Genomic DNA, 24,292 nt, shown 5'->3' on the forward strand with positions numbered 1-24,292 from the left:
TATCCATCTTGTCTTTCAAGAAAGGATCACTAGCTGGCCAGGAGCTTGCTGAGCAGGATAGTCTGGTTGGCCATTGAGCCTCAGGGATACCAGTCTCCTCTCTAGTGTTGGGACCACAGGTATATGTATTCAGCTTTTTTTTTTTTTTTTGGTATAAGTTCTGGGGCCCACATTCAGGTTCTCAAGCCCTTGATTGACCGAGCTGTCTCCTAGTCCCCAGGGGGTCTTTCTCAAAAACCACAGGGAATTACAAAAAAAAAAAAAAAAAAAAAAAAAAAAAAAACCCAAAAGTTTCCAACTTACCTAGAAAAATTTAAAAGTTCATATTTACTGGCTTCGCAATAAAGACTTCTATAATAGTATTTCAATCTATATTTTAAGTTGTATTTTAAAGTATTTTTGAAAACGAGTAACTTTACCCTGGTGGTATTTGTCCAAGTGTATTGTCTCTCCTTTAAAAATACCACAGTGGCTGGAGACATGGTCAGTTGTTAAGAGTACTTGCTACTTCTCTCCCAGGACACACACTGGGAGGCTCCCATCACCTTCAGTTCCAGAGTAGGATTCTCCTTCTGACTTCCTCAGAAACCTACACATATCTTAAATATACTCACACACACATCGAAAAAACTGCAGTACTCCTATCTTTATTATGTCTTTGTACCATTCTAAAAATAATTCTTAAAATCTGTGGCAATTTAAACTCTTACTGATTTCTAAGGAGTGTTTCAAATCTGTATCTCTGCCATGAGGCAATCTCTAATTACTCCTCCAGTACTGAGATTGTTCATTATTTTTTAACTTTATGTATGTAAGTGTTTTTGCCTTGATGTATGTCTATGTACTATTTGTGTGCCTGATGCCTGTGGAGGCCACAAGAGGGTATCAGATCTCCTAGAACTGGAGATACACATGGCTGTTAGCTGCCTGTGGATGCTGGGAATCAAACTCAGATCCCCCAGAAGAGCAGTCCCAGATCTCTCACTCTGATGATGTTAGCACTTGAGAGGCAAGGAACAGAGACCTCAAGACTAAGTTTAACCTAGGGCTACACAGCAAAACCCTGTCTTAAAAAACAGAACAGCTGGGCAAAGTGGTGTACACTTTTAATCTCAGCATTCAAGGGGCAGAGGGAGATGAATCCTTTTGAGTTTGAAACAGCCTGGTACACAGCAAGTTCCAGGGCTACAGAAAGACCCAGTTTGAGAAAAACAAAATCAAAATAAAATAAAGGGCAGACAAGATGGCTCAGTGGGTAAAGAGACCCTGAAATCATGGAAGGAGAGAGTCAACTTAAGTTGTCCTGACCTCCACCTGTGAGCTGCGGCATTGGTGCATATAAACACACACACTAAATAAATGAATGCAATTTTAAAAAAAAAACCCTATGGAAGAGGGTTAAAGAGATGGCTCTGTGGTTAACAGCATGTACCACTCTTCCTGAGAACCCTAGCTTCGTTCCCAGCATTCATGTCAGGTGGCTATACCCCCTGTAATTCCAACTCCAGGGGATCCAATGCACTCTTGTAAACAGATACACATAATTAAAACTAAAAAATAATAATCTTAAAAAAAAAAAGTATGGGAGCTGGAGAGATGGCTCAGAGGTTAAGAGCATTGCCTGCTCTACCAAAGGTCCTGAGTTCAATTCCCAGCAACCACATGGTGGCTCACAACCATCTGTAATGGGGTCTGGTGCCCTCTTCTGGCCAGCAGGCATACAGAATATTGTATAAATAAATAATAAATAAATAAATATTTTAAAAAAAAGTATGGTATATGTATCACTTGTGTCATATACTTACTGTCTTTCATTTTTAAAGTTTTATGTGCAATTATTCTCTTTACCAACAGACAATACATGTACTAACATCCAATATACTCTAATAACAGAAATACATATCCAGCAGGAATTCCAATACATATTTCCATGACTTTGAGAATGGTGATAATTCATTTGTAAGAGACTCTCCCTGTCCTTCTCGCTTTATAATCTGGGGAAAAGAAGAGCAATAAAGAGCAGAGTGAACCAGTTGGGCAGTGCTCATCTTTAATCCCAGCACTCTGGAGGCAGAGGCAGGCGGATTTCTGTGACTTTGATGCCAGCTTGGTCTACAGAGTGGGTTCCAGGACAGCCAGGGCTAGACAGAAAAACCCTGTCTTGAAAAACAAACAAACATACAAACAAACCAATTGAGAATTGACTGCTTCTCTATTTGGGGAGAAAAGAGGTCCCCGAAGAACTTTTTAATCACTCCAAAATTGTCAGTGCTAAATTTAAAAGCTTCCAGGGGGGCTGGCAACATGCATACACGCAGAAAGAAAAGTGTCTATAGCCAGCAAGAACTGAGACTAAGTCTAATGACCTGAGTTCAATTTCCAGAACCCACATGGTGCCAAGAACAAACTCCTCCAAGTTGTCCTCTGACCTCCACACATGGTCTGACCCCAAATGTATTAAGGGAGGGTGGGCTACAGAGACGGACTGTTAAGAGCACTGGTTGCTCTTCTGGGTTCAATTCCAGCACCCATATGGTGGCTCACAACAGTCTGTAACTCCAGTTCCATGGGATCCGATACCCTCTTCTGAACTCATGGAACACAGACATACACAAAAGCAAAACACCCCCACACATAAATTCCAAAGGGACAGAGCACTTGCCCAACATGTGCTAGGCTCTGGGTTTGATCCATAAACAAAGAAATTTATTATCAACAGAATTTTCAGCTGGGTTTATAGCTTAGCTGGTAGAGTACTTACCCATCATGCACCAAGCCCTAGGTTTGATCTCTCCAGCACTGAATAAAGCAGGATGTGATGGAGCATACCGTAATTCACGTTCAAGGGTAACTCCTGGTTACTCAGTGAACTGGAAGCCAGACTAGACTAGACTACATGTGGTTCAAAAAAAGGGGCAGGGAGAGTTGAATGGCTATGCATGCTTTAAACCCAGTGCTCAGGAGGCAGAGACAGGTGGATCTCTGTGAGTTCAAGTCCAGTCTAGTCTACAGAACAAGTTCCAGGACAGCCAGAGTTACCCTGTCTTGAAAACAAAATAAAACAGGCATGGTGGTGTCTCAGTGGTTAAGAACATTTACTACTCTTACAGAGGACCCAGGTTCAGTTCCTGGCACTCACATGTGAGTTCACAATTACCTTTAACTCCAATTCCAGGGCATGTAACGCCCTCTTATAGCTCCCCTGGGTACCAGGCACACGAGATGCACACACATACATGTAAGCAAAATATTTATACATATAAAATAAAAATAAACAATTTCTAAAAATAAATAAACAAATAAAGAGATGAAAGTTGTGACTGTTGCTGAATTCAGAGATGTATGAAAGACGGAAAAGGTACAGAGAAAATCATACTAACTGATAAGATACTGAATAGTTAACATGTAAGTAAAACCACATTTTAAAAAGGACATAACTTCTCTAAAAACAGACATCAAACATCAGCTTTACAGAACTTCCTCGGACTTTCATGGAGGCTTATCATGAAAGGAGGCATCACTACCTCCCCCCACCAACTACGCAAGATGACAAACAGCGCAGTGGGGAGGGAGATACGTACTGGGCGATTGTCTGCTGTGTTCCAGCTCTGGTCTCTCCAGGCTGCTCTGAAAGTCAGGAGGCAGCAGGGAAGCCACTCCCTCAGGATGGATCATCTCGTCCTCCGACTCAGCTTCTGCAAAGTACACAGTGGGTCGGGGCAGGGCGGGAGTGAAGGGCTCAGCATGTGGAATTTGTAGGAGTGAAGGACGGCAGGCAAAGTTATAGATACAGATACACATACCGAAAAGAACACTGAACAAAAATGAGCGCTAAGCTCCACCTCATCTAAATGGTGGCATGACTTCCAACTCCTCTTTTACTCGGTCAAACTAAGCATCTCTTTCCCTGACACAGTCAAACTGTAACTCATCTGGCTTCACAAAACACTGAAAGCAAATGAGCAGCAGTCTCACCCGACTTATTCCTGAAATTAGTGAGACCCATCTACTTGGTATCAGAGATCAAAGCAAAGACCGTGTTAGAAGTGACAGCCGGGCTTACCTTCAAGCTCTGCAGCCTCTCGCGCTTCACGTTCTAGACGCTGCCTCAGGAGCTCCTGCTGCTTTTCCAGATACTGCTTGATGAAACTGTTCTGGCTCATCTCCTCCCCAATCTGTGCAGAGGAAATGGGATAAGAAAGTCTAAGGGAGGCAGCTACTAGGTGATTAGAAAAGTCTGCATGCAGGTAACAGATACCTGAGTCATGAAGAAATACAAAGATGTTTTTCTAGTTTTAAAGGTTTTTTTTTTCTCATGGGAAAGTCACATAAAAATATATTTAGACAGTTAAAGCATACAATCCAATGTGAAGTTCCATAGCTTCACAATGGCTATTCTAACTGCAGAGAAGCTCATGGTAATGTACATACTTTGGGTTTGGTTAATTTAGCTACATAACATTTTTATTTCCAAGTTTTTCTTAATAATGAATTGTTTTAATTATTGAAAGCTTTCAAAATTTACTTTACGTGTATGGGTGCAGCACATGTGTAAATGCCTACAGAGTTCAGAGGAAGGTATCAGATGCCCTGGGAATGGATACATTTACCTCTGAGCTACCACATGGACACTGAGAATCAAACCTGAGTCTTCTGGAAGAGCAGCCAGTACTCTTAATTACTGAGTTACTGCTCTAACCCACCCCCACCCCTTAAAAAAAAATGCTTTAAAATGTTTATCACAAATTTAAGCTTAATATGTTAAAATGTTTTAAAAATTATTATGAGGGCTGGAGAGATGGCTCAGTAGTAAAGAACACTGGCTGCCCTTCCAGAAGACCTGGGTTCAGGTCCCTGCACCCACATGGCAGCTCACAAAGGTCCCGATCACAAAAGCACACATTCAGGCAAACCACCAATGCACATAAAATAAAAATAAGTCATTAAAAAAATTTACTCCTTAAAAAAGATTTAAAAAATTAAAAATAAAGCCAGGCAGTGGTGGTGGTGCACGTCTTTAATCCCAGCACTTGGGAGGTAGAGGCAGAAGGATCTCTGAGTTCAAGGCCATCGTGATCTACAGAAGACAACCAAAAGCACTCAAAGAAACCTTGCCTTAAAAATAAATAAAACTAAAAATGATTATGAAACATTTTACTAAAAGCAACAAAAGCAAATTACCTTATAAAGAAACGTGAATTTATTTAAATAATTTCTATAAATAGTAAAATCTGATAGTTTTTAAACATGTAAGACTTTTCTCTTTTAATGAGAGATTAAAAAAAGAAAACAGTCTAAGAAAGTATATCAGGGAAATGCAAAGAAATTCCATGGAGCAAGTCTACTCCATGTATCTGGATCCAAGAAACATAACTCTTGGAAGATTTATCTTTCTTCTTCTTTTTTTAGGTTTTTAAGATAGAGTTTCTCTATGTAGTCCTGGCTGTCCTATAACTCACTGTGCAGGCCAGGCTGGCCTCAAATTCAGGGATTCACCTGCCTCTGCCTCCTGAGTGCTGGGATTAAATGCAGGAGCCACCACCACCCAGATGGAAGGCTTTTTCTAAACCATTCTATACTCAACATCAGAATAAGTAGCACTAAAAGAGAAACTACGTCAATATTTTATTTAAAATATTCAGTCCAAAGAGTGTTAGTGCACAGATAAAAAGAAGAATTTTTGGGACTATGCTTCTTTTTGGAAAGTAGGTCTCTCTACATAGTTCAGGCTGGTGGCTTTCAACTTGAAATCCTTAGGCGTTAGCACCCTCAGTCTGAGTAGTGTGGTGTGCTATCACAATGGATCCTCTTGTTGGCCCCTGTGTGTATGGGGGAGGGAGGAATAATACCTAGAGCCCTACCAGTAAGCTATAGCCTCAGCCCAAATTATGCCTTTTCATCTAAATTTTTATATAAATTAGAATTTATCTAAAAATAATCTACCATTTTCCTTAAAAATAAGAAGAGTAGGCATGATGCATGCCTTTAATCCCAGCACTAGAGGAGAGGCAGAGGCAGGCAGATCTCTGTGAGTTCGAGGCCAGCCTGGTCTACAAGAGTTAGTTCTAGGACAGGCACCAAAGCTACAGAGAAACCCTGTCTCAAAAAAAAAAAAAAACAAAATAAAATAAGAAAAGAAAAAGAAAATAAAGAAAGAAAAAAAAAGATAAACGCCAGGCTGGAGAGATAGCTCAGCAGTTAGAAGCTACTATTGCCCTTGCAGAGGACCCAGGTTTGGTTCCCAGCACCCACACTACCACCTGTTACTCCAGTTCCAGGGGACTTGACCTCTACAGACACCAGGTACAGACAGTGCACATGCAGGCAAAACACTCCTAAAAACAAAATAAATAATTCTCTACAGAGTGAGTTCTAGGACTGTCAGGGCTGTTACACAAGAGAAACTGTATCTTGAAAAACCAAAATAAATAATCAAACAAGTTTTAAAAAGTAAGTAAATCTGAGAAGAAAAAGTCATAGCTTCTTCAAAAGATCAAGCTCCACCAACCCAGAAAAAAATTTTGTTACATATCTTAAAAGTTCAAGAGAGGGACTTTAGAGATGGCTCAGCAGTTAGGAGCACTGGCTGCTCTTACAGAGGACCTGGGTTCAAACCCTGGAACATAGTGGCTCACCATCACCATTAATACAGTTTCAGGTTTCCAATGTCCTGACACCTGAGAGCATCAGGCATACACAAGGTGCACATACACAAATGTAGGCACAACACTCATCCACACAAAATGAATATAAAAAAGTACAGTATTGCCAGGCATGCCTTTAATTCCAGCACTCCAGAGGCAGAGATAGGTGAATCTCTGTGAGTTCAAGGCCAGCCCGGTCTACAAGAGCTAGTTCCAGGATAGGCTCCAAAGCTACAGAGAAACCTATCTTGAAAAACAAAAACAAAACAAAACAAGCATAGTATTTAAATGAAATTAAGAGACCAAAGATAGGAATATACATTCAATACTTGAGACATTTATAACACCACTTCCATTAAAAGATAAACAAAATAACCACAGAAAAGGGAGTGCCTGTGGCTTTTATCTGCAATCATACCATGAGAGGAGCTGAGGCCAGAGAGCTGCCATAGTTTGAGGCTGGGCTACAGAGAAGTCCCTGCCTCAAAAACTCCAACCAAATAGCTTTGTTTTCTCTGAGTAAGAAGTTTTTGGCATGCCAAGCACTGTAGCCCATACCTTTAATCCCAGCACTAGGGAGGTGGAGCTAGAGGCAGAGGCAGAGGCAGGAGGATCTCTGGAAATTCCAGAGTAGCCAGGGAAATGCAGAGAGAGCCTGCTTCAAAACAACAACAACCAAGTCAATCCAGGGTTAATCTGTCCCCCCATCTATAGCACTCCCACACCATTCTTTCTGCCCTTCAGTTCTCTCTTTACAAGTCTCCCTCAAGTCCTTCTTGCATGTCTTCAGACCTCCAAAAAAGGCAAGTCAATCCAATACTTCCGATGTTTTCCATCATATTTTCTAAAAGTAAATACTTATTTTCACCTCCAGTATGGGAGTCTCTCAGTACTCAATGGACACTGACAAACTGTTGAGTTCCAAGAGTAAGAAAACAAGTATGTTTCCTGCAAAATCTTGGTTAATACAATCAATGCTTCAAAGCCTAAAATGATCCAAAAATACAACTGTGAATTGACTATTCTAAGTAGTTTCTTTTTTAAATTGTTTTTTGAAGATTTATTTATTTATTCTATTTTATATGTATGACTATAGTTAAAAGCAAAATATAAATGTCTAGACCATCACGTGTATGCTTAGTGTTCAAAGCCAGAAGAGGATATGGGATGCCCTGGAACTTGAGTTAAGGACGGCCGAGAGCCATCATGTAGGTGCTGGGAATAGAACCTGGGTCCTCTAAAGAGCAACAAGTACTCTTAGCTACTGAGCATCTCTTCAGCTTTCACTTATGGGTATATGCACGCGTACCTTTAGATGGATGTGTGTATGTGTGTCTGTGTGCTCAGCCATGTTCTTGGAGGTCAGAGGAGGGTTGGCTCCCATGAAACTGAAGTTACAGATGTTTACAATGGAGGTGCTGGAATCAACTCTAATTTGAATCAGAGTGACAAGCACTCTTGAATACTGAGCTATCTCTCCAGCCCCTTACATCGTTGGGTTTTTTCCCCATGCTTGTTTTTTTGTTTTTTTCGAGACAGGGTGTCTTTGTGGTCTTGGAGCCTGTCCTGGAACTAGCTCTTGTAGACCAGGCTGGCCTCGAACTCACAGAGATCTGCCTGCCTCTGCCTCCCAAGTGCTGGGATTCAAGGCGTGCGCCACCACTGCCCGGCTTTTCCATGCTTGTTAACCTCAGAAACCTGACTGATTATGGGACTCACAGCTTAATGAGGTATTAACAAGGGAACAGAAGATTTTCCACAGTATCCTGGGACCTCACTAGTCCTGGGCCCAGTCACCATTGCATTTTCCTTTAAGTGTATGGCATATTAAATGAAGGAATGTTTAAAAGATGAAAAGCATTCTGGTCTAGACATTTATATTTTGCTTTTAACTATAGAATATTGTCTTCAAAATAAAACTTATGTAGAAAGCTGGGGGCAGGGCACAAGTCTGTTATCCCAGCACCAGGGAAGCTGGGTAGGAGGACTGCCCGGAATCTAAAGTCAGCATAGGCTACATTGGGAGCTCCAAGCCATCATGGCTGCAGAGAGATTCTGTCTCATTCTTCCAAAACAAAACAGTAACAACAAAAAAGCATAAAGTGTCTTTGCCCAGCTATCAAGGCAGAACAGGTGCATAACTAAGAGCTGAGTCCAACTACTTTTCCTACTACAGGTGAGGAAATGAGGCCTTCAAATGTTAAGTTCCTTGTCCTATGTGACAAAGGTTTCAGGGATATCTAAGAGTAACTGTATATAGTTAAGCAGCTAGCACTAGAAATAAGGAATTTTTAATACAGAATCAATTTCTTAAAAAAAAAACTATGTCAATAAGAGTTGTTAATAACAGGTGTTTTATTTCACATCCCTATTCAAAGACAACTTTCCCCCAAACTAATGGCAAATAAATGACTTCAGATTCTTGTGGCACACTTCATCAGAGCTATACCTTTTGGCATGCTACACTGCAAGTATCCAAAATTATAGCTCCTCTGATATGGTTTTTTTTTTACTCTTTATGCAAAATTAGTCTTGATTAGAATTCAACTGTCTGAAAGCTGGAGAGAGCTCAGCAGTTAAGAGTTCTGGCTGCTCTTGTAGAGGACCCAGGTACAAGTCAGCACTCACATGGTGGTGGTGGCTCACACCTGTCTCTAACTCCCGTTCCAGAGGACTCAGCATACTCTCTGGCCTCTGTGGGACCCAGGCATACACACAATACATAGATATTAATGTAAGCAAATCGCTCATACACATAAAATAAAAACGAACCTTAAAAAAGAAAAGGATAGCAACTGTCTAATACGAGAACACTTGCAATAAAAATAATTTAAGAAAATACTGCTTCTGATAAGCATGGAAGATCCAACACCTTCTATTTCCAATTTTCTCCAAACAGCCCATTCTATCTAAACAAACCCCTTTTCTTACCTGTGAATTTGGCTGGAATGCAGCATGGGGTGTTGAGTGTTTCTGTAAATTTTCTAGCATTAGAGCCTGGCATAAAGAAGAGCAAAAATCAGAAACCAGGAGGGGGGACCAAAAAGCAGCCCAGATTTCTACCTCTCCCACAGCCTTTTCATTATGTTAAATCACTTAAATATACATTTATACCATACTCCTTTCATGGAGCTTAAAAGCCCTTTACTAATACTGTTCTCATGCATCTTCATGAGACCCTTAAAGGTAGCCATGGTTACCGCTCCCAAATATACAGATGTAAAATACAGGCACACAAAGAATCAGCGACCTGGCTATGTCATTAAAAAAAAAAAAAATCAGCAGAAGTGACAGAATCAGTACTAGAATCCCAATTATTGTCGGCAATTTTGATTAGGAGCCACTTTAAATCTGGTAATACGGGGCGGCGGGGTGGGGGTGGAGGGCTGCAATCCAAATACTCGAACAAGCTTTAAATTACACGAACCCGTGAGGCTGCTGATTAGGATCGGACTATTACTTGGTTAGTTATTCAGAACTAAAACTAATTGAACGGGCACAATTTTCAGCAGAGTGACATCCAGACTAATCAAATGTGTTAAAAATTCAAAAAAGAAATTGACCACAGACTTTGTCATCTGTGGCTTGGCTTAATCCACATCCACCCACAAACTGTCAGCTTCAGGATAAGCAACGGTCTGTCAACTCAAACCTTGAACTAACCTCGTCCCAATCCGCACCATCAGCCATGTACCCTAATGAAGTCTAACTACACGAGTCCATCTCCCCTTCCCTCCACCTACATCAAACCGATACACAATATGGTATCCCTCAGGACGAACCCATTCTCAGCTACTCAAACCGAAACGAAAATCCCTGCCTAATCTGTCTCACCTCTTACACTAATAGTCACCAAATTCTTATCCAGACTGCTTCTCGATTCCCTATAAATTAGACACCCGTTTTTCACCAAGTCCTTCCTTCTATCAAGGTTTCCCTTCATCCAAGGTCTTAATCTAATCAAGCGGACATTTTTACCCTAGCCCATGTGTATTATTGCAGCTAGAGACACCAACCCTATCCGCCCAACTGTACCCCTAACTCGGACCCTGCCCTACTCGCCCCCTTAAGGCCAGCCACACCAGTGGTTGTAGAGGGATTTAACTCCTTCTGTAGCGCATGCGCCGAAAACACAGACACAAACAAGGAGGGGGTGGGGAAAGAAGGAAGGAGCTTAAGACACTCCGGGAGAGTAGCGCGCACCCTCCCATTTTGGGCTCGCGCTGCTGCCGTTAAGGCGGGAACCGGCGTTATCTCTATTCCAGCGCAAGCCACACCAACCACCGTGCGCGTGGATCTGCAGGCTCGCGCTGGCGGCCTGAGAGAGCTCGCGCCGAGCCCGGACACTGCGCCTGCGCCGCGGCGGAGACTCGTCTCTACCGGGTCCGCTCCCCTCCGACACCTCGGCAACGCTGACTTCTCACCCCTTTGAGCCGCTTGACCAGGGCACTCTTCTGCCCGCTCTTGGCTAGGCCTCGCTGCTCCAGTGCGGCCTTCAGGTCGGTCACCCGCAGAGCCTGAAGAGGCTTCCCGTCCAGAGTCACCTCCTCCAGCTCCGCCATCTTGCGTGAGGTACTCGGGTCCGTCCCGACGGCTTCGGGCATCTTCGGTAATTTCCGCTAACGCCCTTCGAACGTACCGAATTGGCTCCGCCCACTGCCATAGTCTACCCCTCTATTACTGCTCAGAATTCCCCGGGTTCCTCCGGAACTGTTCGGTCGTTTCCGTCTCCACATCGGTACCAATCGGCTCTTTCTATTTGCCCAGCCGCCGCCCCCTCCCTTTTTGCGTTCAGGCTCGTTTGTTTTCGTCTTGCCGAGGCTTTGATCGAATCTATTCGGAAGCCCTCGAATCGGGTTTAACCATAATCGGAGATATTCGGCTATCTTCGGACCTGGGGAGGAGGCGCTGGGGCACTTGGGTGTTTGGGGCCGGTTTGAGACCGGAAGTACGTGGGTTACTGGGCTGGCTCTGCTTAGGGTTTTCAGGAAACATGGAAGAGACTGCGGGAGTTGGAGCTGAAAGACTCTAGTGATCTCTGGGCGCCCTTTGAGAGGAAAGGGGAGGTAACTAACAGGTAAAGAAGTCCCTCCTTGTCCAGATAAGATTTGGTGTCTGTCTGCAGGTTTCCTTTTGGGGAACCCTCCTGCTCCCGTGGCGAAACTCCTGTGGTCCCGCATCCTAGACATCCTCGCCACTCGGTCTGAGGAATACTTGCGGGCTTGCGGCTTCCAAACGTGGGAAAAAGTAGCTTCCCAGGCAGTAAACATATTAATGACATTAAATTTAAGTTTACTGTTGAAGCCATGTGGCAAGACCCTGGAAAAATTCCCTTTCCCCGAAAAAGAGAAGTTTTAGAAAGAACTTATCCCTTAGGGTCTCTTTGAAAATGGCAGTCACCCTGAACCGGGACTTGAACTGATCTTTAGGGATTCCTTTCTTTGTCGATACAAATCATCCAACTTGAAGCAGAAGGAACAGAAGTAATAATTTAGGTCATAGAGGGTTGAAGGTTTTCGTAGTTAGAGATACAAACTGTAGGACTTAAGCATTTTGGATGAAGTTGGCTAACACTTGATGCATGAGCACATATAGGTATAAACCAGTAAGGAAAACGGTTCAGAGATGCATGTGCACCAGTATTTCCCTTCCTTGGCTGCCTAAGTCAAGAAACCAAAGGGACCTTTTTCAGAACCTTGCAAGTGCAACTTCTGATTTATCAGCTATTACCTTCCTTGAGGCAAGGCCTTTACTCATCCTACACTGAATTTATTGGTGCTGTACAGAGTTTATTAAGGACGTCATAGAAAATAAAAACAATTCTGACAAAATTCAGAGGCTGTGTACACATTGCATAGGAGGCTTTTGGCTCACGGATGTCCCCACACTGTTGATAACTACAGAACAGTCTGGGAGCAGGTGCTTCTACCAAAGTTTATAAAACTATACACTTTGATTTTAGAGTGGATAAATGTGAACCTAACCTGAAACAGAAGTAGGAGAGATAGAACATGTATTTTTGTTTGTTTGTTTTGGTTTTCAGAATAGAGTTTCTCCGTGTTGCCTTGGCTGACCTGGAAGTCACTCTGTAGACCAGGCTGGCCTGGAACTCAGAGATCCGATCTGCCTGCTTGTGCCTTCCAAGTTCTGGGATTAAGGCTTGCCTCACCACTGACCAGCTTGCTTTTATTATTTTTAACTGAGTATCTGTGTCTGTCTGTGGGTGTATACGTGTCCCGCAGACGCTGAGTGTCTGTGTCTGTGGGTGTATGCGTGTCCCGCAGACACTGTGACTGTCTGGGTGTATGTGTGTCCCGCAGATGCTGGAGGCAGTGCTCTGAAAGGACAGGAAGTGCGTTTAAATGCTGAGCAGTCATCTCCCCAACCCCTCAGTTGGTTGTTTTAAGATTTGTAGTGGTGGCTGGAGATCCAACTGGTAGAGTGCTCTCTTAGCATGCCAGGAGCCCTGGCTTCTATTCCTAGCACCCTGGGAATGGTGTGGTGGGCTGTCACCGTTCAAGGCCATCTTTAGCTATGTGTTCAGCCTAGGCTACCCGAAAATTAGAAGGGATGTGGGGAGAGAGGCTGTGGGTGGATGTGTTGACATGCCTGTAATCTTTAACATCAACGCATGGAAGGCTGACGCAGGGAGCAAGATTTTTTTTCTAAGATTGCTTGAGGTAACCTGTAACAATGATTACTCTACTCTTGACCCAGAAACCTCTACCTCCAAATTATTCAAACCAAGAGGTTAGGTGTCTGTGTTCACATTAAAACACATGTGAAATTGCCCAAGCCATCAAGGCCTTATGTACCTAAAGAACTACCAAGTACCTGAAAGATGTCCCTTTAAGGAAACTGTCCTTTTGGCAGTATTACAGTAGAGTTGGTAAGAGTAGGGCTAGACTTGTGATTGGTGGTCCCCAAAAGTGCTGAAGTTTTGCTACACATGCTTGACAGACAATGCAGAACTACAAGCTTTGAAGTAGATTCTGTGGTCATTGACAATATCCAGAGCAGTGCACCCAAAATACGGTCAGATTAACCCACGTGTGAGCTTGCCTGTCTTGTCAAAAGGATCTTCACTTTTGAAAAGGAACTGTTCCCAAACTGGAGGTTGGGCTACAAAGAACAAAACCATCTCAGGAGAAACTAATGCTAACAAAAACTTCCAGCACGTGAAGAACTTTAGCATCAAATAAATGTAAAAAATGTTAATGAAATAAGCCAGGCGGTGGTGGCGCTTGCCTTTGATTCCTGCACTCGGGAGGCAGAGGCAGGCGGATCTCGGTGAATTCGAGATCAGCCTGGTCTACAAGAGCAGGGCAGACTCCAAAGCTACCGAGAAGCCCTGTCTTGAAAAACAAAAAAAAAAAAAGGAAAGAAAGAAGTGTCCTGTTGTTTTCCTCTAGACTGAATGAGTGGCTATCAATTGGGTGCACTAGGGTTTGCTGCCTAGGAGGTTATGTTTGGATTGCTCTCTGCTATAGACTGTATTAACTGGTTTGTTTGTTTCAGGATGCCACTGGAATCGTCATCTTCGTCAATGCCGCCATCCTTCCCTTCTGTATTACCTTCGGTGCCAGATGACATTACCGGCTCGTCCCCTCCTCCAATGTCTTACATCACGTCCCAGGAGATGAAGTGTATTCTTCACTGGTTTGCCAGTTGGTCGGGTCCCCAGCGGGAACGTTTTCTACAAGACCTGGTAGCTAAGGCAGTGCCTGGAAAGCTGCAGCCTCTGCTGGATGGTCTGGAGCAGCTTAGTGTGTCTGGGGCAAACCGGCCACCTTGTATCTTTGAGTGTCAGCTACGGCTTTGGGATCAGTGGTTTCGAGGTTGGGCTGACCAGGAGCGCAATGAATTTGTCAGACAGCTGGAGGTCAGTGAGCCAGATTTTGTGGCAAAGTTTTACCAAGAAGTAGCTGCCACTGCCGGTAAAGACTGATAGCCAGTCAGATCAAGAACATAACTATGTCTGATCAAGCCAAAGACCATGACTATAGTGACAACTGAGTGCAAGTATGTCACTTAGAGATTTGCCTGACTGCTGGGGTAGTGGTGTGCCCTTTTCTCCAGCACCAGGAGGCAGAGAGCCTAGCCCATGTATCAAGTTCCAGGACAGCCAGTGCTACAAAGAGACCCTGCCTCTGGGGAAGAACATTGTGTGAACTTCATGATGAATGCCAGCACTGTTTTTACCTTAGCGCTGCCACCTGGACTTTGTAACTGTCATCCATTAAGACAAATCTGGTTATGGCACGTACCTGCTTTAGCAGGAGATGTCCAAATTCAAGAATTTAATGACTTTTGTTACTATAATTAAATGAACCTGTATTTTATAACTCAGGCCTACTGCTGGCCCAGATAGCTGGTTTTACCACATTCACCCAACTCTAGTATAAAATGTGATGTCCCAAATATTGGATTTTCCAGTGATGACTTAATAAATTAAGGAAAATCAAGAGAAGAAAATAATTACTTGATCCTGTGCATTGTTTGACTCCAAAGAGCAATGAATGTTAGAGAAACATCAAATAGCAGCAATCTTTTCTAAAGCCTGTGTGATGCACTTAGGGCTGGTGGCAAACGTTCCTGTTCTGCCATTGGTCCACAACAGTCTGAAAATAACTGATGCTTCACAAATTAAACTGTTGATTTGTGGGGGAGTATCAAAGGAGAGTTCTTCACCATAAGACTCCACATTTTATATATGGCAAAACTATTGAAGAGTTGATATCCTGGCAAAGAGGCATTCTGAGGAAAGTAGAACAGGATTTACAATAAATAGATTTTTGTTTATTTTTAAGTGTGTGGGCCTTAATCCCAGCACTCAGGAGGCAGAGACAGGTAGATCTCCTGAGTTCAAGACCAGTCTGTTCTACAGAGTAAGTTCCAGGACACCAGGGTCTACACAGAGAAACCCTGTCTTGAAAAACGAAATAAAACAAAACAAAAAAAAAAACCAGTAGAAGCCGGGTGGGCGGTGGTGGTGCACGCCTTTAATCCCAGCACTCGGGAAGCAGAGGCAGGTGGATCTTTGTGAGTTCGAGGCCAGCCTGGTCTAGAAGAGCTAGTTCCAGGACAGGAACCAAAAAGCTACGGAGAAACCCTGTCTCGAAAATAGAAATGAATGAATGAATAAAACAAAAGCAGTAGAGGGGGCTGGAGAGATGGCTCAGCAGTTATGAGCATTGGCTGCACTGGCTGCTCTTCCAGTGGTCCTGAGTTCAATTCCCAACAGCCACATGGTGGCTCCCAGCCATCTGTAATGGGATCTGATGCCTTCTTCTAATATGCAGGCATACAGATAGAACACTCATACATAAATAGGTACTAAAATTAAGCAGTTCTGCATGTGTTCATATATGTCTGTATATGGGTACTTATGAGCTACATACAATGTGCACGCAGAAGTCAGGACAACTTGTAGGAGTTAGTCTTCTCTCGCCACTTTGTGGCTCCTTAAGAATCAAATTCAGGTAAGTGACTTTACCCATTGAGCCATTTTCATTTTGCTGGCTGGCATCACACCTGCACATGTATCTCTCATGATGATTAAGTGGTAGATGGTCCCACTTGGAGTGTAGCTCGTTTCTGATAAGCCATAGTTCCCAATGCACCCACCAGAATTAGCAACAGTAGGCAGAATCCCGTGGGTAGAAGTTGGTCAGTCACAGAGAGGTTATGGTCCGAGGAAGTCAACAGCCTAGGAACAGGAAAGGCACTGTTTGTCCTGCAGGAGTATTCAGGCATTATGGAATGGAAACCTGTTTGGATCAAGCACTAGGGCAAACAACCCAGTAAAAGCTGATGTTGAACCCAAAACATGGGTATGAAACCAAGGTCCAAGTCTCCAACAGCTTCAAGTACGGAAAGGAGACCCTAATGGTAATGACAAGCTTATGGAAAGCCACTGCTTAAGAGATCTGTGATGGCCCATGTTTACCATATGACCCAGTACTCCTGAGGCAGGAGGATCAGAAGTTGAAGATCATCCTCAGTAAGTTTGAGGCCAGCCTGATCCTAAATGAGATCTTGTCTTTAAAAACAAAAACAAAACCCTACAACTGGGGAAGCAGAAGCAGATGAATCTGTAAGTTCAAGGCTACCCTTGTCTACAAAGTAAGTTCTAGACCAACCAGGGCTATACAGTGAAACCCTGTCTCACCCTCCCCTGCCCCGACAAAAAACAAAACAAGGTAATTGAAATTCCTAAATTCTAGGGATTGAGTCCTATTACATTTGATGGATGCAAGGTGATGTAGCCTTGTCTAGAAAAAGGTATGCATAAATGCATGCCTAACAAATGTGAATTCAGGGGGCTGGAGAGATGGCTCAGTGGTTAAGAGCACTGTTCTTCCTAAGGCCCTGAGTTCAATTCCCAGCAACCACATGAGCTCACAACCATCTGTAGTGGGATCTTAGGCTCTCTTCTGGCATAAGGTTACACATGCAGATACATACAAATAAGGAAATCATAAAAACACAACCCCCAAACAAATGTGATTTCAAATATCTGAGAGCAGGGGCACGATCTTACTTGCTGTATTCTGTGGTAAAGATGACTTCTTCATAGTGGACTTGGAGGGGTTTCTCCTGAAGAGTCAGAGTCAGGGTCCTGTACAGTGTAGCAACGGAAGGCCCTCGGCAGCCTGGAGGCTTCCACATACTCACAGTGAACACCAGACTCGAGGTGATGGCTGGGCTGTGAAAATAGCACCTGAGCAGACAGTGAGATCACTTGATGGAGGAGGAGTGCTTGGAAGAACAGCTAGAGCTAAGTGTAGTTTCAGAGGGAGGAGAGCAGAGTGCAGAGGAGAGTACGGAAGAAAGGACCCAAGCATTCTCTATGGCCCATTGTCCCCTTTACCTGCTGGTGCCACCTCTTGTCACCAGAGCCTGCAGAACCACCTCAGCCAGCTCTTCTCTCTGTTCTTTCCCCAGAGAGTAGCCTGGGGTACCAGTTAGCCCTAAAGGCAGCTGGAATAGCAGGTTTGGGGTTGAAAAACTCCTCGGTGGAGAAGTGATGGCACTGGTACCTTCGTTACTCAAGCATAGCCGGCCTTGGGGACAGTAGAGAAGACCATAGTATCCAGGTATCTGCAGGGAGATGGTAGGGTGTAAGCCACAGCCTCGGGGACTCATTTAGGGCTACCTTCTAGGGAAACTGGCCCAGTCGTGGGCTAGGGAGACAATTAGGGGGAGAAAGATAGGTGGACCAGAGGCTGAAGATACAGCCCAGAGATTGCAATGCCCCAGATTTGATCCCCAGCACTGCTAAGTAAATACATATAAAAATTCAAGATTTCAAAAAGCAAACAATATTAGGCTTGGTGGTTCATGTCTGTAATCCCAGTGTATAGGGGGCTAAGACAGGATGATTGCTAAGAGGATTGCCTGGGCTAAGTAGCTAGTTCTGGGCCAGCCTGAACTACAGAGTAAGACTCTAAGAAGCTAGGCAGTAATACCAATTAATCATTTCCCAATATTTCTGCCTGTGTGCTCCGACTACTCTTAAAATTCTCACCTGGCCCAGGCTGTGGAGCTCTTTGAGTCTGAGGCCAGCCTGGTCTACAGAGTGAGTTCCAGGACGGAAACCCTGTCTCAAAAAAACAAACAAAACCAAAAAAAGAAGAAGAAAAGAAAGGAAGAAAGAAAAAAATTCTCACCTGAATAGCCTTTCCCGGAAGGCAGGGTATCCACGGTGATCCCTCCACTTGTACTTTGTACGCTCCCTTGTGTGTGCATTGATGAAGATAGCAACGGCCTGTGGGAGTCACCGAGAGCTGGCTGCCCTTGTCTTTGGAGAGCACTTGGGAGGTGAGGTTGGCAAGGAAGCATCGGCTGTAGGGATGGTAGATCTCCCCGTGGGGGTTCTCTGCTCCAGCGAGGAGTCCGTTCTCCACCTTCCAGCACTCACTCTAAAGTGTAGGGAAAATGGCAGGCTAGTATAGAGGTCGACTCTTCCTGGGCCTGCTTCCTCTGTTCTCTAGTCCACTCACCCCACTGGCTAAGGGTTTGTACATGCGGCAGCCTTCTAGCGTTGGGTCTGAGGAGCAGCTTCCCTTGTCCAGGTGCAGGTAGTGGCAGCCCAGCCCACTGTGTGGGATCGATAGTTAGAGAGAGATGACGCTGGGATCACCGACAGCTGTACAGTCCCCTGCCCACTCAACACACACCTGCGGGTGCAGAAGAAGTCTGAGGACCCGTTGCTGCATGTGCTCACCAGGCCAAATCCTACACCAGAGCCTGCTTGTGCGATAAGAAAAGAAGGCATGCGAAGACAAAACCTCAGACTGGCCACAGTGACGTACGGCTTTGATCCTAGCACTTGGGAGTAAGAGCCAGGAGGATCTCTGTTAGTTCAAGGCCAGCCTGGTCTACAGAGTGAGTTCCAGGACAACCAGAACTACTCAGCCAGACCCCGTCTTTGGGGGGGGGGGCAAAACCCCATCCCTCAGCACCAGCGCTGCTTACAGTTTGAATTACACCTTAGGAGTGAATAACTCCAGACTGTATCCTGCCCCAAAGCTGACTTGGGTTGTAAGTGTTGTGCGGCAGATCTCTCTTGCCTCTTACCCTGACCCCACAATAGCTGCTCTGCAGCGCTGTAGTTGACTTGATACCAGCCTGAATCTTCAAAGGCAGCGAGCGTTACTGGGTCAAGGCGACTGCGCTGGGCACCTTCGAAGGTAGCCGTCATCACAGAGCCCTGGAACAACCTGGACTCCCAGTGTGAAGACAGAGAGCCCTGTTGGGTAAGGCAGCAATTAGTTGGTTGCCATTTGGCTATTCCTTGTTTCTCTCATCATCCCAGGGTGTTACTCTCACCTCTTCTTCCAAAGGAGCACCCAGCAAAGCGCCCGGGACGCCCAAGTGCTTGGCTAGGCTGTGGCTAACAGCGGGGGTGCTGAGAAGCAGTTGTCCCCACTCATCTCGCCTTGTCACTTGTCTCCTTGTTGAACAGTTCTCTCTGGCTGGCTTCGAAAAAGGAAAACTTAGGAAGGGTGGTGAACTCCCCCTGGTTGACTTTACAGGAAGCTCACTCCCTCGTTCCTCCCGCTTACCACTGAGTTCTGAGGGGCAATCCCGCCATTTCTTGAAGAGCTCTCCAGAAAAACCCAGTGCGTGGAGCAGCTCATGTAGCGTACCCTAAGAACAAGCAATTGCAGAGTGTGTGTGTGGGGGGGGGCTGGCTCTGTAGCAGGACTCTAGACCCTCTTGCATAACCAGCTCTCTGTAGAGCCTAAGGCATCTCCTGTTCCACCTTCACTAGGGACTTCCTGGGAGACTGCCACCCCGGCCCCATCCCCCGCATCCATCATGCAGTAGTCACCATGGCAATATCACTATGGCTGAGGCTGGGGCTGGTGAGATGTTGGGCACAGTAGACAATGGTACCAGCAAGGGGCCTGTCTTCTGAGTCCAGCTGGCAGCAGGCGGCATAAGCTATGACAGAGGGCTGCAAACAAGAGAAGGTAGCACAGAAAGGGGGAGAGGGAGGCAGTACAGCTGGACGGAGCCTTTCTGAAAATGGAGCTGCTTCTATTTCCATACCCCTCCTTACAAAACTTCAGATTAAGAGAGGGAAAAGGGGTGGTCTTGGAACCTCACCTCTTTGTGACACTTGGAAGTGTGGGCGACCCGCACATACAGGAGAAAATCGGTGTTTTGGACTCCGGGGCCATCTGGTTGGATCTGCTGGGGCAGACCATGCTCTGGCCACACGGAGTAACCGCGCAGATGGGCATCAGGTATCTGTCAGGGAATGAAATCTCGTATACACTTAGCAGATGGATGGAAACTGGAAGCTAGGAGGAAGGAGATAATGTGGGCTGTCTCAGTACCAGTCGAGGTACCAATTGGAACTGATTGCTAGCTGAGTGTGTATAGCTCAGAGCACCTAATAGCACATGGCAAGACCTGGGCTCAAATTCAGTTAAAAAAATCCAAACAAACCCAGAGTTGTGCCCCTAGCCACCAGAGCTCTGCTTTAATGTATCTGAGGAGAGTTGGCAGAAAGAAACTAAGGAATGTACATCATTATGAAGAACAGGACAAGTTCACGTATCTGAGATCAGTTCCTTTTGTGTGCTGAGGTATTAGGGAAGTCTAAGTAGGTTAGAGACCTTCAGATCCCTAAAACTGGTGACTTGCTCTCACCTTTGCCCCGAGGCAACTCTCTCCTTGGTATCCTGGGTTCAAGAGGCTACACCTGTCCAAAAAAAAAAAAAAAAGTATAGAAATGAGCTGGAGACATTTTCTAGATGTCTTTGAAGAAGACATTAACAGTGACACGCTCACCTGTGGTAGTTTGGAGTGTCTGGGTCTCCCCAGAGGGCATGGCAGTATCGTGTGGGGTCCCGACTCAGAAGCAGAGGTCCTTGTACTGGGGTGACTTGAGACAAGGGGACATTTTCATCTCATCATCTGAGTTCAATTCCTTTTCTGTGATGGACTCTTTTGTCTTGGACCTCTCTGCCCCTCAGCCTTCCGTGACCATTCCTGGCTCCTCACTTACCTGCAAGGATACTCTGAATTCTTCGAGTGGTCTCTCTCAGTGCAGCCAGGGCTCGAGATGCCCCTCTCATTTCATCCGCATCAGGAGCCCAAGCTTCATTGGATACGGGATCTCTTGTATAGTAGGTCTGGATTCTAAGGGGTTGAGGATCATGGGAGTCAGGGAGAGGAAGGATTGAGGAGCGGGAGTGTATGGGCGTTTGGGAGAAGTGGGGCCTGAGAAGGCGCACAGTCTTCTGGGTCTTGTCATGCAGACATCTGCTTGTGGCTACCCCAAGGAGGAGTAGCAGCTGCATCTTCACTCTGTGTCTCCACGGCCAGCCCTGGGTCCTGCCCGCTGTGGCCAGGTCTCGCATTTCCCTTCTCTCTGTATTCTCTCTCCACACACCCGGAACCATTCTCGCTTGCTCTCTGAGGAGCTGGAAGTTGTTAACTAAGTCTCCTTTCCTACTAGGAGGTAGGATATGGACCACAAGGACTAGGGCTGTCTCCTCTAGGGTGCCAGAGGTGGAGAGCTGGGGAAGTGTGACTCCGAATCTTCAGTTTACTTTCCCAGAGAGGGCCTACCCCACTTTCTCAGTGGGAAGTCTTGAAGTCTCCCCCAAGACCACAACGAAAACGTGGAGGCGATGGATGAGGGATGCCAGGGGGCAGTCGTTTTTGTTTTTGTTGTTTTTCATGGATGCCTGACATCTCCTTGGAGGTGAGCAAACAGGTCTTGCCCTTTACTGGGCCAGCCTCTCACTAGGCTGTGAGACTTTCAGGAATGTTCTGCACCTGTGTAGTACTGCCAGCTGGTACACAGCAAAGAAACCAACCAGTACCTCCTCCTCTGGGAGGCTGTGAGCTAGGCCTGAGAACCCGCTCATTCACTGACAGGAGGGGAAAAATAACTGTCAAGATGGGCGTAATAGAAGTTCAAAGATATTCTGTGGGAACTATTGGAGCCCTTTGTTTCCTCGGCTCCCACTGTGCCTTTCTGAACTGCTTCCCCTGGTTGGCCACACTTCCTCCCCGTGGGCTAACCCCCACCTTTCCTGTAGTTACTCTGGGAAGTCTTTCTTAACATCTCCAGCCCAAATTCCACACCCAGAGGTGGGAGGGAACATTTACAGGAGCTCCCTGACCTTCCTTGTACCCCTCACAAGACCTGCTTTTCTCTGAGTACAGGCACAGGCTCTTCCTGCTCGCAGAAACTCCAAGAAGCCTACTTCCTGCCAGGTCTTATGAGTGCCTAACTCTATTATTTTAGCTTCTTTTCTCTGTTATGTAGTTAAGGCCTCTAACTTGTGACCCTTTTGTCTCTGCTTCCCAAGTGCAGAGATTACAGCCTAGCACCTTCGTGTCTGCTCCACTGATTCACTTTGAAGGCAAGGGATATAGTCACATATGGTAAAGCAGAATATCTAATTAATGACAGGGAAGGATTAGAGTCTATTCTTTTTTTTAATATTTATTTATTTATTATGTATACAATATTCTGTCTGTGTGTATGCCTGCAGGCCAGAAGAGGGTACCAGACACCATTACAGATGGTTGTGAGCCACCATGTGGTTGCTGGGAATTGAACTCAGGACCTTTGGAAGAGCAGGCAATGCTCTTAACCTCTGAGCCATCTCTCCAGCCCCTAGAGTCTATTCTTATTTTTATTTTTTTTTTGGGGTGGGGAGCAGGATCTCACTGTGTAGCCTTGGCTAGCCTGAAACTCTCTACGCAAACCAGGCTAGCCTGGAACTCACAGAGATCTTCCTGCTTCTGCCTCCTGAGTACCAGAGTACTGGGACCAAAGGTGTGCACCAGCACAACCCGCTCAGGACCAGAGTATAAAGGGAACTTCTGGATTCTCTGGGAAAACGAATACAGGCGGGGTTTCTCTGTGTAGTCTTGGTTGTCCTGGAACTCTTTGTAGACTGCGCTGGCCTTGAGCTCAGAGATTCTCCTGCCACCACCGCCCAGCCCTGTTTACGTCCTTTTGACCAAGTGCTCTAGCGTTCCCATTTTAAGGATGAATATACTTAAGGGACTGCTACAGGGGGGTAAGCGAGGAGCTGTAAAGCGCTAGCAGTGCCCAGGGCACGAGACAGCTCAGCAGTTCAGACAGTGGCTCTCACCCTTCCTAATGCTGGGACCCTTTTTTTTGGGGGGGGGGGAGCTTTAATACAGTTCCTCAAGTTGTGGTGACCCACAACCATAAAATGATTTCGTTGCTACTTCATAACTGTAATTTTGCCACTGCTACGAACTGTAATGTAAACATCTGATAGCAGGATTCCTGATTCCCAGCTCCCATGTCAGGTGCCTCACAACCATCTGCAGCTCCAGCTCCAGGGCTAACCAGGGATTCTGGCCTCCAATGGCACTCGTGAGCAAGGAAATACTATATATTATGAGGAGGAGAAGGCTGCAGTCAGAATGAAAAGAAATACATTTTTAAAAAGAATATATATTATACGGTCTAGGGCAAGGTCCTGTTTTCACTTTCACCAGAAGAAAATAAATCACACGCACACACACACACACACACACACACACACACACACACACGCTGAAAACTGAATTTAGAATTTAAAAGATTATTATTATTAGGTGTACAGGCTTGAAGGGACTCTTTTTCTTTGTCTAAGACAAATACAGATTTCTCCAGCTGCCTGAAGACCTTTCATCTGAAAAAACAACAACAACAACAACAACAACAAAACCAAACAAACCAAAAAGCTCCCACTGAGTAGTATTTGTGTGATGGCTTCAGCAGGCTTGGCCCATTTCTGGCCGTTCTCCGCAGCCACTCCTGTTCTTTGCTGCCCCCTTGTGGCCGTGCTGGGAGAGACCTTACCCTGCTGGAGTAGGGGCTGTCCTTACCGTCACAAAGGCTGTGGGAGTGGAGGGTGGAACTTGCTCCGCCCCAGCAGAAGAAACACAGGGACACCTTATTTTTCCTGCACTGCGTGCCTATAAGTAGTTTATATGACACCTCTCAGATCAGACAGAGCCTACTGTAGAAGACAGTGAACTAGGGCCTACTGTCAACCCTGCACGGAAACGCCTGGAAGAAAAATTTCTTGCCCCGGCTTTGCTCCAGATCCAAGCTGTCCACCCACTGGGGTTTTCTTTATTCCCCAGAGAAG

At 45.3% G+C, this 24,292-nt stretch overlaps 3 protein-coding genes across 4 annotated transcripts in view; 1 reads left to right on the forward strand and 2 right to left on the reverse strand.

Moving 5' to 3' along the window:
* Acin1 (apoptotic chromatin condensation inducer 1) overlaps positions 1 to 11,211 on the reverse strand; it is a 44,034-nt gene extending 32,823 nt beyond the window's left edge. The window contains exons 1-4 of the mRNA XM_050126197.1: positions 11,069 to 11,211; positions 9,576 to 9,641; positions 4,064 to 4,175; positions 3,582 to 3,695 (exon numbers count right to left, since the gene is read on the reverse strand). Of these exons, the coding sequence (XP_049982154.1) occupies positions 3,582 to 3,695; positions 4,064 to 4,175; positions 9,576 to 9,641; positions 11,069 to 11,206 (430 nt within the window). The 5' untranslated portion in view covers positions 11,207 to 11,211. The remainder of the gene's footprint in view (positions 1 to 3,581; positions 3,696 to 4,063; positions 4,176 to 9,575; positions 9,642 to 11,068) is intronic.
* Positions 11,108 to 14,922, forward strand: CUNH14orf119 (chromosome unknown C14orf119 homolog). Of its 2 annotated transcripts, none has more exons than XM_050126239.1 (2): positions 11,108 to 11,253; positions 14,163 to 14,922. In XM_050126239.1, the coding sequence occupies exon 2, from the start codon at positions 14,164 to 14,166 to the stop codon at positions 14,590 to 14,592; it is 429 nt and encodes a 142-aa protein (XP_049982196.1). In that variant the 5' UTR covers positions 11,108 to 11,253; position 14,163; the 3' UTR covers positions 14,593 to 14,922. The 2 variants fall into 2 exon arrangements, with proteins under 2 accessions (XP_049982196.1, XP_049982195.1); XM_050126238.1 differs by lacking the exon at positions 11,108 to 11,253 and adding an exon at positions 11,557 to 11,721.
* Positions 14,923 to 15,421: 499 nt separating this feature from the next.
* Cirop (ciliated left-right organizer metallopeptidase) lies at positions 15,422 to 21,779 on the reverse strand. Its single transcript, XM_050126240.1, has 14 exons — positions 21,169 to 21,779; positions 20,952 to 21,045; positions 20,811 to 20,862; positions 20,262 to 20,405; positions 19,984 to 20,109; positions 19,715 to 19,799; positions 19,479 to 19,624; positions 19,227 to 19,398; positions 18,827 to 18,896; positions 18,650 to 18,746; positions 18,317 to 18,568; positions 17,518 to 17,747; positions 17,188 to 17,367; positions 15,422 to 16,353 (listed from the first exon to the last, which is right to left on the reverse strand). Exons 1-14 carry the CDS (start codon positions 21,563 to 21,565, stop codon positions 16,203 to 16,205), a joined length of 2,196 nt encoding a protein of 731 aa, XP_049982197.1. The 5' UTR covers positions 21,566 to 21,779; the 3' UTR covers positions 15,422 to 16,202.
* Between the last annotated feature and the right edge of the window lie 2,513 nt (positions 21,780 to 24,292).

Source organism: Alexandromys fortis, unplaced genomic scaffold (assembly GCF_014885135.2).
Source record: "Alexandromys fortis isolate MF-2015 unplaced genomic scaffold, M_Fortis_MF-2015_v1.1 scaffold_258, whole genome shotgun sequence".
Taxonomy (NCBI): Eukaryota; Metazoa; Chordata; class Mammalia; order Rodentia; family Cricetidae; genus Alexandromys; species Alexandromys fortis.